Source organism: Mesoplodon mirus (assembly GCF_964341445.2).
Source record: "Mesoplodon mirus genome assembly, chromosome: 18".
Classification (NCBI taxonomy): Eukaryota; Metazoa; Chordata; class Mammalia; order Artiodactyla; family Ziphiidae; genus Mesoplodon; species Mesoplodon mirus.
The window spans coordinates 4,616,388-4,631,199 of record NC_138994.1 but is presented as its reverse complement, the minus strand read 5'-3'; the positions used below and the strand labels follow the sequence as shown (position 1 = coordinate 4,631,199).

The 14,812-nt window shown below is 47.1% G+C and overlaps 1 protein-coding gene across 2 annotated transcripts; it reads right to left on the bottom strand.

Annotated features, from left to right (window-relative positions):
• Positions 1–1,136: 1,136 nt before the first annotated feature.
• MSL1 (MSL complex subunit 1) lies at positions 1,137–13,311 on the bottom strand. Of its 2 annotated transcripts, XM_082604483.1 has the most exons (9): positions 12,207–13,311; positions 9,464–9,687; positions 8,011–8,393; positions 6,061–6,108; positions 5,543–5,607; positions 4,830–4,897; positions 4,304–4,428; positions 4,090–4,162; positions 1,137–3,683 (listed from the first exon to the last, which is right to left on the bottom strand). In XM_082604483.1, exons 1-9 carry the CDS (start codon positions 12,972–12,974, stop codon positions 3,593–3,595), a joined length of 1,845 nt encoding a protein of 614 aa, XP_082460609.1. In that variant the 5' UTR covers positions 12,975–13,311; the 3' UTR covers positions 1,137–3,592. The 2 variants fall into 2 exon arrangements, with proteins under 2 accessions (XP_082460609.1, XP_082460610.1); XM_082604484.1 differs by lacking the exon at positions 6,061–6,108.
• Between the last annotated feature and the right edge of the window lie 1,501 nt (positions 13,312–14,812).

The window sequence follows — 14,812 nt, the reverse complement described above, 5'->3', positions numbered from 1 at the left end:
AAAAAAAGGACCCAGAGAATCCTATCTATCTCAAAGTAAATTGATATAGTAAAGCTGCCCAGTTTAGTGTCTAAATAAGGAAAGTGATAGTCTGCCACTTTGCCATTCAGTTGTTTGGTCTGGATTCAATTTTTTTAAAAAATAATTTATTTATTTATCTTTGGCTGCGTTGGGTCTTTGTTGCTGCGCGTGGGCTTTCTCTAGATGCGGCGAGTGGGGGCTACTCTTCGTTGCGGTTTGCGGGCTTCTCATTGCGGTGGCTTCTCTTGTTGCGGAGCACGGGCTCTAGGTGCGCGGGCTCAGTAGTTGTGGCTCGCCAGCTCTAGGGCGCAGGCTCAGTAGTTGTGGCGCACGGGCTTAGCTGCTCCGCGGCATGTGGGATTTTACCAGACCAGGGCTCAAACCCGAGTCCCCTGCGTTGGCAGGCGGATTCTTAACCCCTGCACCACCAGGGAAGCCCCTGGATTCAATTTTTAAATGGACATGAGCAAATTGTTCACTCATCCAGAGAACTGAAACATTCAAGATCCTTTCTTTTGAGGAACAATTGTAAAATCTCTGAATGTTAACCATGAAGATTGGGATTGCCACAGCAAACTTTAACTATTTGAGGGACTACGAGGAAAGGAGGAATTGATATTTTTTCATCACTGTGGAAGGCAAAGCAAGAACCAGTGGGCTCGAGTTACAAGAAGTTGATTTTGTCAACGAGGAAGAATTTTCTAACATTTAGGAAAAAAATGTATAGGAGAAAACAAAGTGTTAAAGGAGAAGCTGGACTTCACTTGTCTGGAATGTTGTCAAAGGGAAATCATGTATTGGAGTCAGACTAGATGACCTCTAAGGTCTTTCCAACTGAGGTTTTACTAATTTAGACACCAGGCACCAAGTATCCTATCATCTCTTGTTTTTAAAGTTGCCAATTATGTGTAAGGAAGAACACAGGACAAAGAGGGATGAAACATACATTGTGTTCATACACAAATGGAAGTTAATATCTCATATAAAAGGGAAAATGGCGTTTTTCTATTTTGTGAAAACGGATTTCTTTTTCTAGTCTTTTAAAATATACAAGCAGAATTGTTTAATGCTTCCCAATAAATCCAATAAATTGAAGCAGAAGTTCAAAATTAACAGCCACAATAGTTTATTTACAATTGAACTCTTTATAAGATATTTACAAGACAACCAATTTTACACATCAGAAATGGTATCAAAAGTATGAATTACAACACAGACAACAATATGAAATGGGCATAAAACAAAGCTGAAGTGGACAGACAAGCAATTTCTCTTTTTAATTTATTAACACTAGCTTAAACTTCGTTAAGGAAAGAAAGAACTGTGTTTTAGGAGAACTGCAGGTCCTTCAGTTGAAGACTGAATTTCACAGTGTTGTATCCCATGTAGGGAAAAAATAAGACTAATTTCCCCCCCACACTTCAACACACTGTGATTTTGCTCTTGGAACTTTGCTAATCTACTCTCCAACCTCCTTCTCAACAAAACTTCAACATATCCAAATCAAAGGAGAATTGAACTAGAAGAGGGGACAATAAAATAAGAGGTCCTAGGTAGAGGGAAAACCAAGGAAATAGAATCCACTTAAGTCTGGCCAGATAGCACCCATGGATTCCTCTTAGTCTAACTCAAGTTCAAAATCTGGGGAGTCTGCTGGACAGGCACAAACATAAAGGCTAAATTTGCTAATGCATAGCCAAATTAGGAGTCCGACAAATGCTGAAAATCAAGAAGAAACTGAGAGGAATCAAGGAATAAAAGAGACACTGACTGGTCTTTTTCTTCTTGGGCACATTATAAAGGAACATAACATAGGTCAGAGTAGGAAAGCCAAACAGCTTGCCATATTAAAATGATGGAGAACAAAGAAAATCTGGCCCAGTTTTTCTAGAAATCTCCTTCCTCTCCTTAAGGTGTGAGATGAGAGCCCCTAGTGGAATAAGTCCTATTTCTCTCTACATTCTTGCTGCAATGAAGTTCACAGCAGGTTCCCCTGTGGAGAGCCCACTCTCCTAAGCAGATGGAGTTACATATGAAAACCCATAGCCACACATACACACACAAAGGAGAAATAAGAGCAGCAAGATCATCCAAGAATACTACATGTGCTGCCGGAGTAACTCCTTTAAAAGCCAAACTCAGGGAGCACCGATCAACATCTCACAAAAAGCTTTAGCAGTGGGAGGCCCCTGAGGAACTTTTTTCTTCCCTTCCCACAATGGTATCCCATTCTCTCATGCTCCACTGATGGGCCGGCCACACACCCTACATACCTTGGCTTCTCCTCTAAAAGTGCTAATAATCTGGGGACATATTCTCTTCAAGGATAAAAGCCCCTACCTTCTAGGAGATTAGACCCCTACTTGTTTTCATACCATAGTCCTGAAGACTAAAGAAAGGCAATTCCTATATATTTAAGACCAGAGGTCTTGGCTCTATTTTCCTTCCAGATAGTTACAGGGATCTTACACTGAGACCAAAGTGGCCTGGAGTGCTGTCCTGAAATTCTTTTAACAAAATGGGGGTGGGGTGGGAGGTGGGTGGGAGAGGGGAACTAAGATGGTACACATACAAATCTATTTTTACAAAATGAACGGAGAAGCTCATTAGGTACATCTGTTTGTTTCAAGATGTAGACATTTGCCAGCCAAAAGAAGCACATATTTCCACATACACCCCCACCCTCCCTAAATCTCTATCCCACCACCAAGAGCTCAGCTAAAAGGATAAAACCCAACTAAGGAATACTGGAGAAGTGATGTGACACAAAGACATCTATACAGGATCTGGCATGCCATCCCCAAACACCAACGGCTTTTGTTTAGAGCCATAACTGGTCCCAAACTTACCATCCTCATTCTCTTTTCAGAAGATTTTATTCTTTGAGGGGTGGGGGAAGAAATTCAGTTATCCATTAACTAAGAAAATAATCACAGCCAAACATCCCTTCCCACATGGCTATATCACAGGATAGTTTTAAGAGAACTGTCTTTTCAGATATTTATCTACCAACTCTCCAACCTCTTTTCTACCCTGTGAAGATGACTTGCTTCATCACGTCACTTGTTATTCCTCATCTGGTCCTTAAGCTCATGGTGAGGTTGTTTGTTTTGTTTTGTTTTCGGGTAAAAACCACTATACTCACACTATAAGGAAGGGTATGCCAGGGCAAGAAGAGTGCCGTGCAGGCACAGCTCTAAAGGCAGGGGTTGCTTCATCTTCCAAAAGTCTAATGAAGAGAGCCCTTTCACTCTTTTAACACAGGCAAATGTAGAGAAGCAGACCCCTGAAGCTTCCAAATCTGCCATCCTATAGATTTAGCTTGAGAGTTCATTTCCCCAAAAAGGGAAAAGAAATCCCAATCACCCTCCATAATTCACAATTAGCCCAGTGAAAGAGTATTTGTGAAATCAGAGTGATGAAAACAAAACCAAGATCAGGGGAGTATGGAAGGGCATTACCAGCGAATGATAACATACATGAGGACATCGGTCACATATACAGGTCTCTGCCACTCTCTGGGAATGGCATGCTACAACTATCTGAAGACAGAAGGTTCTTGCCAGCACAGCTATTTCCTACATGTCCGATGAGGTGTTTGCTTCTTTTGGATCTCCAACCTGCATCGGCTACGCTCATCCAACCAGGGCAGCTCAAAATTCCTGGCAAAAAAGGATACGGAAATCAACCTGCAAGACTAGAAGAAACTCAGTATGGACATGAGACTAACTCAGAAGAAGACACTATGCCCTTCACCACTCCTAGAGCCCTGACTCCCAAGTCCCAAGTTTAGAGTGTCTTTCCTGCCTCAAAGCCAGAGCAACGGTGTGCTATTAAAGTGACTGAATAATCTATGTCTAATTCAAAAAGCAATCCTCCTAATTCCTGGCTTGGGAATCTTATCACTGCAAAAACTAGTGGCCCAGGCAGCCTCACTTCTGTCAAAGAGCCATGGCTATCCCTAAGCCAGCGAGTCCACCTTATATCTAGGCTTTCATGAAGTCTGGAAGGGAGGTGAAGCACAGACTACTACCTGAGAGAGGAGGGGAAAAAAAACTTTACACTTACTGTGGAGTTAGTTTTGGTAACGGTCGTCCAAATGCTACAACAGGCAAGAAGGGGGTAATCATCAAACTTTCAACTACGGAAGAAAGCCAAATGGGACCTTGTTAGGGACACAGATGGAAAATGTCTAGCAACTATACCTGTTCCAAAATACTGCATTCATTCAGAGCGAGTTGTATCCTGGAGCCCTGTGCTCTTTTAGATAAACAAAACTTACCATCATCTGGCTCAGGGAAAAATGAGGTAACCTCGGGCTCAGATTCCTGAATTCCTTTCTTTTTATACATTCTGAGCTGCAGTCGCTGTAAAATTCTTTGTTCCCTGATCCTCTGAATATCCCATCTGGGAAAAACAAACCAGACAAACAAAACAAACAAACCCAACATTACTGAAAACCAGCTCTATAAAGGCAACTCACACAATCCAGATGCTAGGGAGATCTCTGCTGGGTCTTCTAGATGGGGGATGGGGGTGGGGAGGGGTACGGGGGTAAAGAGAACCGCCTGCTTGGTTAGGGAAGAGCTGTATAGGTCTGGCAGTCTAGATCATGTGTTGGTGTTCCCCAGAAGAATAAGAGGCCAAACGTGTATAACAACAACCACTTCAAACTCTTGATACTCAACCAATTGGGAAGCCAGTAATTGAAAAGTATTAAGAGCTCCAGGGCTCCCCGCAGCATAGATAAGAGAGGTCAGGGTCCTATAGGGCTCAGTTGTCTCCAGAATGGACATCTCTAGCCTCACCTTTTCCTTCTCTTCTCATCCAGCTCCAGTTTTGCATGCCGCTTCGAAAACACACTGTCGTCCAGGTTCTGTGTAAAGAATAGCAGCTGATAAGCTACTTATCACCATGTGACACATGTATACTCATTTCCAGCTTCCAGGAATGTAAAATCTTTCACCTTCAGGTCCCACCTGAGTCTGTGAGTTCTATGGGTAGCATAGGAACCTCCTGGTAACAAAATCAACGAAACACATACTCCTTCCCCCACCCCTACCCTGTAGAATCTCCATATTCCAAAATCCTTTCTATCACTTTCCAAGGTGAAAGTCACATCAAACTGAAACAACCCTTGAGACTGCCACAAACCTTCCCTACCTCTATACTTTATAAGAGTCTGAGTTTAAAGTAAGTATCCAACTTTTAAGAGTCAAATGAGGTTGGAATATATAATTCTGTTGCTGAGTGGTACACGCTAACTTTTCTACTTAGCATGAAATCTAGCTTTGTTTTGAACATTCCCTAGTTATTTATTTTTTAATAAATCACTTAGCCACTCTGGACCTCAGTTTTCTCATATATACAACAAAGGAGTTGGACTAGATAATCTCTCAAGTTACCTCTTGCTTCAAAGTTCTATTTAACCCATCCATACAGTTACAATGACATACTCAAGTAACAGCCCCATTTCTATTTGTCTCTCACTCCCTTCTACTGACAGGTCTTAGGTACCTACCTCCAAAAGGTCTGAAGGATTTGGGTCCCTTAGAGGCTCTACTGAGTGGTCCCTCCAAGAAGGAACTGGAAAGAAAAAAGAAAAAGAAAAAGAAAGGGAGGAGGGGTGGAACCACCCTTAAATCCAAGGTCACACAACCTACTATTCACTAGGACAAGAGATCTCTCCCAGATAAGACAAAGTTACCACGTGATAGGAATCCATTCTATGGCCTCACCTGAAGCCATATTCAGTGTCCTTGCTATGGTATTAAAAAGAACCTAAAATGCCATTGCAGTCTGCCAAACACAGGATCACAAAAAACCCTAAACCAATACCTGACAATTCACATAATGGATGCTATTGCAGTTCCTGAAAAACAACTGAAATTTGTAGTCATTTTGAAGTCTACAGTGTAATCATACACCAAGGAATCTCACTCTCCCCCATCCAACTGATGGGGAATGCAGCTCCCAACCATCCACCATCCCACCAGCCCCCACCCCAGGCCCAGCCAGCACAATTCCTATTCTACTCACCAGCCAAGACTGAAGTTTCTCCTGCAACACTTGATGGCATCAGACACCCTAAATAATGCAGGAAAGAAGAATCACCTCAGTGTAAAAAGAAAAAAAGCCCATACCCAAAATGGAGGAAAGGATCATCACTGAAGTTCTCACTAGGAAGCCATTTTGGTTTTTTGAGTTGTTCTTTTGAGAATTTCTCTCTGGGGGAGGGGAAGAGGGAACAACAGACAAAAGAAAAGAAAATAAGCCCACCACTTTTTTTTTTACACTGAGACGACTTCTTTTCTTCATTATTTAGGGTGGTTTCCCTGCAACAGTTGATGGCCAAGGATATCAAACCTTAAACTCAGAACATGGCAGGTGAGTAAAAGTTGACCCTATTTTTCAAATAAAAGATCAGTGTTCTCAAAACTTACATATGTAGTCTTCTTAAACAGCTCCCTCCTCCCTCCAAACAAACTACCTTGCTGGTCCAGCCTGAACAACATGCACAAAGACTTTGGCTTCCTTAGAACAAGCCATTGAGACTTCCTCTTGAGATAGGGGCATCAAGAATAAGGATTCACATGTTTATTCACAACTCAGGGTCCTCAAAGGACTGGGATTCCCCCCAATCAGACTCTTTCTGTACTGCTAGGCCCACAATATTAGAGGTGTTTGGAATTTTCTGTACTAGGGCAGAAAGGGTTTTCAAAAATAGCCAGTCACACAGAATAGCTCCGGACTAAGCCATTTCCCAATCCCGGATGGGAAATTGCTTCACGGTTTCTCTTGTTACACAGCATTGCCATGGCAGCAAGAAGGTTAACCATTAAGGATGAACCTGTTCAACTGACTGAACCAACAAAAAACCTGAACCTAGATCAGGGTCCTGGTCTATCTCATGTACTCAAGTGTAAGGCCTAATGAATTTTAGATAATTAAGAAGAGTAATCTATCTTCCCCACTTAATTTTGTCACCAGAACAGCCAAACAAAGCCTGGAGAATGCTCTTGTCTTACTGGAATGGATTCCCATCCCCATCCCTACTAGGGCAAGACACAGCATCAGAAACTCAGGGCTGTGACTCTATCCAAGGCTTCCCCACCATCACCCCGGAGCACCCGCTGTGACTGTCACAGACTAACATTACACGATTGAAGGCACATTCCAGTTACTGGTTGATGTAGGAGATAGGGGAGCATCTCTGTGTGGAAGCCATGAAGAAAAAAAAGGGAATGAAGACCAAGGTCCCATACCCCACACCCATCCCAAGCAGCTCAGATATCCCAAGATAGTCCTTATTGTTTGAAAAATAGTTTGTAGACCATTTTATTTAAATATATGAACAACCAATGGGCTACTGCAATCCAAGTAAACTCTTCACATTTAGAACCTTTGTGAAGTATCGTAAGGTAAAGTAAGACTGTTGGTCTTTGGCAGATTCCTCCTGCCCCCCAGACCGGGACATAGAGATACAGATAAATGTTTATATAGTTAAAGAGCGGAGGCCCAGGTGAAATTCCCCACCCCAAGCTGGCTCCCCAACCCAAAAATTACCATTGGCCCCTGAGAACACCCAAAGACCACCCTCCCAGGTTTCACACAATATCAATTGCAGGAACAGTCGTGCATGGCAAAGTATAAGTTCTATGCATTTCACAGCACAGAAAACCCTTCTTTCAGAGGGCATGCAAGTTGCCGGAGATTACACCCCCAAGTCTGGTGCTCTTGTGATGAGCAACTTACTGGCAAACACATCTCCCAGTGTTGTAAGCAGGCAAATACATTGAGCACATTTTGCTGTAATTCCATCTATTTGCAATGCCTGCACAGTGTCTGTCTCTGGCTGTTAACTTACTCATTCTTGACAGAACTCTGCTTTATTGATTGCACTTTTTTAAAAATGCCAAAGGCATTTTCACACTTGTTAGCTTGACCGCCACCACTAGGGTATAAGAGCAAGTGTTCTCTATGCCTTACTTGCTACAGTCTCCTCCTTCTTTGGAGAGGATTCCCGTAATGGTAACGGTGATGGGGGAGGCTGGTGCCAACGACACAAATACATTTCTGTGGTGGAAAGGTACGGCAAATCTTCTATCTCACTTGAGAAGGCTTTCTCCTTGGGATGGGTGCTGGGTCCCTTCTGGGGAGTCGAGAGTCTTGGCGGGGTGTCCACTGAAGACCGGGGCTTTTCTGGAGTTTCCTGGCTCCTCAATTCACGTTTACAAACAGTTTCAGATAAGGAACCACAGGGTTCCTCTTTAACAGGAGAGTGCTTAGGAGTTTTTGTTTTGACTTTTGAAAATTCAGGAGCCAGCTTTTTAACAGGAATCTTTCTTTCTGTACTTCCAAATGGGGATTTCCTATTAGATAGGGAAGAAAACAGTATAGAATTTATTGACTCTTGAATAAAATCTAATTTGATTACATTTTGGGGCAAGAGAACGAGCTTGCTTCAAAATAACCAGTATTCAAGTATCTAAATATCTGGGTTCATTTGGCTGTCATGAGCAGGAACAGCCTCATGCTTAACAGTATATATAATAGGCCCTTAGTAAATGTTTGTTGAACAAGTGAGTTTCCATGCTCAAGAACCTCTACTAGTATCCTACTGCCTACTAAATCTAAAAAGGTTCCTATTTTATTCAAGATCCTTTAGCTAACATTAGAGGCCTCTACTTTGTGGCCTGTTTCATTCCTGTCAACCAGAGACCAGTCTCTCTCTTATTCCTACCCCCCAAAACCTACACCATGTTAATTACAATTGCTATTTCTTTTTTCGTGCTATCTTCTGGCTCTCTTTCTCCCACCAGTCTACACACACACACACACACACACACACACACACACACACTTCTAGAATGCCATCTCCTCTCCTTTTTACCAATCTAAATTCTATACTTCTTTTTCAAGATCCATCTCCTCCTTAAAGTTTCACTATTTTAACGCACAATAATCTTTAATCTCTGAATAGTTTGTATCACTGTTGTCTAGCTGCATATTTTATTGCAGTTGAATTCTGAGTTTTCAAAACTTATGCCATCCTTATAGCTAGACTAATCTCTTTGAGTCCAAGGACACTTACAGCTTACATTTTAATGTCTACCAGTGCCTGATGCAATGAAGGAATTTAACACTTCCTAACTTGAAGTGAAGGGCTATAGTTTTCTTTAAGAAACTCAGCTGTCACATTTGTTGCCCATTCTCTTTATGATGTACTCTGCATTCTGTAGTTACTATTGTGACCAAAATGTTCCTAACAGACGTACGTAGTCTGCGCAGGAACGTTTCAAGACAGTTTCTCAGCACAGAAGACCTCATGATTCAAGACACAGTTCTATTAAAACAAATTCATAGGTCCTAATCCCTTACTCTCAGTCACTGGAAACAAGTGACCTCACGTCCAGACAGTGTAACAAAGTTATCAGCACACCTTTTGTGTCCCTTTCCACTCCGCCCACAGGAGAAGGGCTTGGAAGGCAGAGTCTGGGATGTCTCGGAAAGCTCCGGCTGGCACTCCAGTTTAATTTTCTCGGATATCTCCGTTTCCTCTCTCTCTTCAGTTTCATAGCCCTGAAACAGCTTGTGCCTTTCCTTCTCGTTATCCTTCTTTACCAGCTGCATCCGCCTTTCCATACGTTCAATCCGAGCAAGGAGCTAAAAGAGAGAATGGCAAAATGCAGACTTAAAAAACAAAAAAATTAAACACGGGTGCTTAGCCCCATTTGTGAATCAGTATGGTCTTCTGCCTCTTTCCATGAACCATAGCAATTCAACTTATTTTTAACAGGCAGACATTAATCTGAATAGATTTTCTTAAACACAATAGAGAGGACAAGGTACACTGCTTAATTTTAGGGGCTAAACTAGTTGGGGAGGGGCATGGGGGAATTTGTACTTCATTCTTCTGAAAGAAAATCCTCTTCACTGGGAGGGGCCACAACATGCCTTTTAAATGGCATGGCCTCTGCTACTGCTAACCATGTGGCTCCAAGTCAGTTTGGGAGTTTCCAGAATTAACCTTAATGTTCTTTTAGGAGGCCCTAAGGTTCTCCAAACACTATCCTGTCTGCTTCCACTCCAAAACACTATACACAAGGACAAAGTCCAGACAGTACATTGAGAAGGAATTAAAAGCTCACACAGTCACAGTGCCACTAGGGATTGCAGTGTTATTTGAAGGCGGGTGGGGTGGGGGTGGGGAGGTGCCACCTAAATAATGAACACTCAATTTGGAAGAATTATAAAAGAACCAGTACCCATAAATCCCATCAATCATCAAATATACATATTGCTTTGCATCTGAGATAACAAAAAAATTATACCTATTTGTCTGAATATTGAAAAAGTCTTTTAATTCTAGTTAAAGGGAGGACCACATAAACAGAAAATGGAAGTCTATTATCATTGAAAAGTTCACATTAAAATGTGCTGAGAAAAGATGCCAAATGTGCTACTTACACCCTATAATAAGAATTTTATTTGGGTTAGACAGTGATATTAATGTTGAATTCATTACATCCACTTAGCTGCATAGATTTCATGAGAGGCCAAACAACAACTGGAATAAGAGAAACAAGCTTAAGCATCGCTAAGACTGCAATACACAACAGAGGCAATGAATGCCAAGTTCAGACTGACACTCTATCCTTAACTCACCCCGCTTTTCCTGCCTAGGAAAGTCTGCAAAGGGGCCATTACCTCAGGTACTGAACAGAAACCTCCACAGTCAGCAGAGAGCCCCCCTGTCAGCCACACTGTCATTTCATCTCCTTCTGTTTTGATCCACAGCCTTAACATTACTTAAACACGGTTTGTGGGTGACATTTCCTTGATTTCTTCTCCTTCACTGGTCGTTCTCTTCCCGCCTCCCCCCCCAAATAAGGACACGATGTGTTGTAATTACAGTACCATCACACCCCTAGACTGCAGTACAGTAGCTGAGCAGTGCCACCTCCATGTTGAGTAACTTCCACAAACCAACACCATGAGATATTTTAATGAGACCGGCCCCAGCTCCCATTCCACCTTGCAGAATGCATTCTCCAATAAAACAGTCGCTGCCTGGAGAGATTCATTTGGAAAGCAAACAAAATGAACAGCCCTGTGCTCTCCTGCTCAGCCCTTGGCGCACACAACGCCAGAGAGGGAGAGGGAGAGGGAGAGAGGGAGAGGGAGGGAGGGAGAGGGAGAGAGAGAGAGAGAGAGAGAGAGAGGGAGAGAGAGAGAGACTGCTGCAGCCTGAACACAACAATTGTAGAAACCGTGTTTATTTTTAGGCAGCTGTAAGGTACGCTCGCACGGTAATATCCCACCACCACCGCTTTCCTGATACCTGGAGGAATATGTTTTAACACCTAAGGTGCCCTTAACTACCGCTGCAGTAAAAACAACCCTATACAGTCGTGCTCCTCAGAAGTACAAAGAAATAATAAATGACTTCCCTACTACCTTAAGATGCTAATGTAGGGGAAACAATTTTGGTCTACTTAATACATGTAATAAGCTTAATTTCCCCTGATGCCTTAAAAACCTTCCAGCCGCTAAACACCATGCTCATACAAGGGAGCTGGTGAGCAGGTCATGGTTTATAACTCAGATTCCTATGAAACACTGTCTGAAATCGAAGGTGATGATCCTCCTCATATCATTTTAAAAAGCTGTAATAGGGTTCCAGTGTGAATCACCTCGACCCCTCTGCCAATGAAAAGGCCCACCACTCTGTCTAAAGATGCTGCAGCTGTGCTTAGAGGAACAGCTGCTCTGGCCCTCTCCTCCAGAATACAGTTCTAACGCAAAGCTCTTTAAGTTAACCCCTTCCATAAAGCCACCACATTTGTATCCCACCTTTTCATTTTTCAACCCCGCACAAATCACGTTTTTTCCCACTCTGAACGTCTTTCCCACACGTCTGAGGCTGTCTTTTTAAATTAACCCTTTGGCACCTGAAACCTCCCCTCCCCCTCCCCCGGGAGGTGGCCCTTTAACCCCTCCCTCCATCCCAACGTGTCTGTGGGCCTGGCTCCCAAGGACCCGGCAGCTAATTAGACTCCTTTCGCTGGTGGCCAACCTCCTTACCCCTAACCCAGGGATACCTTAACCTCCTACAGCCCCCTTCCCCCGAGCATGCGCACAACTCGCTCTTCGTCCCGAACGCAGATTAACCCCTCCCGTACCGTGTCTCTCTCTGACTTCAGCTCCTCGATCTCCTTCTCCTTGGCCTGCAGCTGCTGCTGCTGCTGTTCGATGAGGTCCAATTGCAGCAGAAGGATCTGTTTGAGGCAGGCGGCCTGACTGGAGGCTCCCGAGCCGCCGCCACCCCCGAGAGGGCTCTTCCTCGTACTCTTCCATCGGCCCTCGCTGGCCGCCAGGGTCCCGGCGGCGGCGGTGGGCGCGAGGGGTGGCGGCCCGGGCAGAGGTAGTGGTGGGGGTCCCGCCGGGTCCGAGGCGGTGGCACCTGGGGGAGCCGCCCCACCCTTGTCCCCAGCCCAGGGCGTAGGCTCTTTGGCCGCCGCCACGAGAGAGCCCGTCTGAATGGGCAGCACCGCCTGATACTTGGGTCGGGGACTGCAGCCGGCTCCGGCTGCCGCTGGCTCCCCCCCAATGCCAGCTTGTTTGGTGGCCGGGGGCGGACAGGGCAAGGGCACCGAGCCGCCCCAGCTCTCTTCCTGCTGCCCGGGGGCCGCCCCGGCCGGGAGTAACAAGCCCCGGCCCTTGCCGCCGCAGCCGGCCGGGGAGGGCGCAGGGCTCCCGCCCTGGGAGGAGGCCAGCGGAGGCCCCGGCTCCTTGAGCTTACGGTGCCGGGGGAGGAAGTGGGCTTCGGCCGCCCCGGGCTCGTCCTCGGGCCCGCCCAGCGCCGCAGCTCGCTCGTAGTCCAGTCGCTGCTCAGGGTTGCCGCCGGCAGGGGCCGCGGCCGCCTTGAACACTGCGGATCTCATGGTCATAGTGGTCCGGAGCAGCGCCGGGGACCGAAACGGAGGAGGGGGTGGGGAAGGGGTGAGGTGCGGGGGGTCGAGGACGGAGGAGGGGGAGGGGAGTTTGGCGGGCTCGTCTCAGCAGCGCGGCAGCAGGCCTTGGCTAGCGCGGCTCCTCCGGGGCCCGGGCGCCATCCCGCCGGCGTGCGGAGAAGTGGAGGCCGCGGCTGAGGCCCGCCGCCGGCCCATGGGGGCCTCGCCGCCGCCTCTGCTGCCGCCGCCGCCGCCGCCTTCGCCTCAGAGGCAGGAGCTCGCACCCAGCCGCCCCCGAGCTCATCCCCGGAGCTCGCTTCGGCCCCCCCTGGCCCGGCCGGGCCCGCCTCGTCTCCCCACCCCACACACCCCCTTCCCCGCCCCGGCCCCCCGCCCCGGAGCTCGCCTCAGCCGCCCCGAGCCTCCATTTTCCCCCCCCTCCTCCTCAGGAGGGGGTGGGAGGGATGGGTCCGCCCAAAGCCCTCCTACTCTGGGAGGGGGTCTGTCGCCTGCCCCGCGGGTCTCCGGGCTCGGGGTCCCCCTCCCCCACAGTCACCCCCGGCGCCTCAGCGTTTCCCTTTAAAAAAAAACGGAGCCGCTCGGAGCCGCCACCGCCGCAGCCGCCGCCGACCGGTGGGCGCATGCGCCGGGAGGGAAGCGGGCGGGAGCGAACCGGGAGCTGAGAGGAGGGAGGCGGGCCGCGCTATTGTGAAAGGGGCCGCCGCCGCCTCGAGGAGGGCGGGCGAGGGGCCGCGGGGGCCCCGGGCGCGGGGGGCCGGCGAGGGGAGGCCGGGGATGAGGGGCGAGGACCGAGGAGCCCGCGGAGCGGCGGGGTGAAGGTGGGCTGCCGGGGGAGGGGCGAGCCGGGGGAGGGTCAGGAGGAGTGAAGAAAAGGCTGGGGCCATGACGGGTAGAAGGCGAATGCGGAGGCTCCTCGGGAGAGAGGAGCGTGAGAGAATGGAGTTGAGAGGAAGGAAGGGGGTCTTCGGGAGGCAGATGCGCCCTCCGTGGAAGTGTACCGAGCGGTCCACGTACCCGGCCTGCGCTGGATTACCCCCTTCCCCGGGCACCTTGGCAACCGGCCTGGCCCTCGCCGGAGGGGCCCAGCGGCCCCGCACGCCTCCTGGACCAGTCAGGATGCAGGCTCCGGTTTGAGCCTATGGGTGTTTCCTGGGCATAGAATTCTAACCCTCCACCCCCAGCACTCCCCAGCAGCCCCACACTGGTATGGGAGAGAATGAAGTTCTTTGTCTCTAAGGGATCCAGGCCAGAAACGGAGGGGACCTCTGGTTCCCCGAGGGAGGAAAATCCATGATGTCTGCTGCCTAGGGAGTTGTTGCCGCCACCTCCCTGGAATGAAGCATTGCCAACTACCGACAGTTCTTTCCCAACGGCCATCTCCCCAGGCTTCTTAAGTCACTTCTAGCATCTTCTGGGGCTTCATGAAGGATTGAGGCAAAGGAAGTCTCGGAAGGGACCTTTACCTTTACCGGGAATAGGAATACTTTAGGGTATTCTCCTATGCTGAGCACTTTGTCCGCTCTCTTCAGTGTTCAGTTTGTGTGTCTGTCTGTCTTCACTTACAGGCAACTTTAGCCAACAAGTCCTCACAGAATTTCTCCGGGAAAAACTTTTAAATAGTTTTAATTGATTGTATTTTTTGGGTGTTGAGGTGGGGTGTTTTTTTTTCCAGTCTATATGGAGATGGAGATGACTAACATTCTTTGGTCTAATGTGAAAACCTCCCCAAAACACTGGAAATTTTAAATAAATGGGTGCGAATATGCTAAGAAGCCAAGGGAGCCCCAGCCCTCTTCTACCAGACTGTATGGCCT

Excerpts from the sequence above, each read along its gene's own strand:
- MSL1 (XM_082604483.1), bottom strand. The coding sequence starts at position 12,974 with ATGACCATGAGATCCGCAGTGTTCAAGGCGGCCGCGGCCCCTGCCGGC. Across the intron at positions 9,688-12,206 it reads TGAAGTCAGAGAGAGACACG|CTCCTTGCTCGGATTGAACG; the intron begins GTACGGGAGGGG and ends TCTCTCTTTTAG. Across the intron at positions 4,429-4,829 it reads GATGAGAAGAGAAGGAAAAG|ATGGGATATTCAGAGGATCA; the intron begins GTGAGGCTAGAG and ends TGTTTTTCCCAG.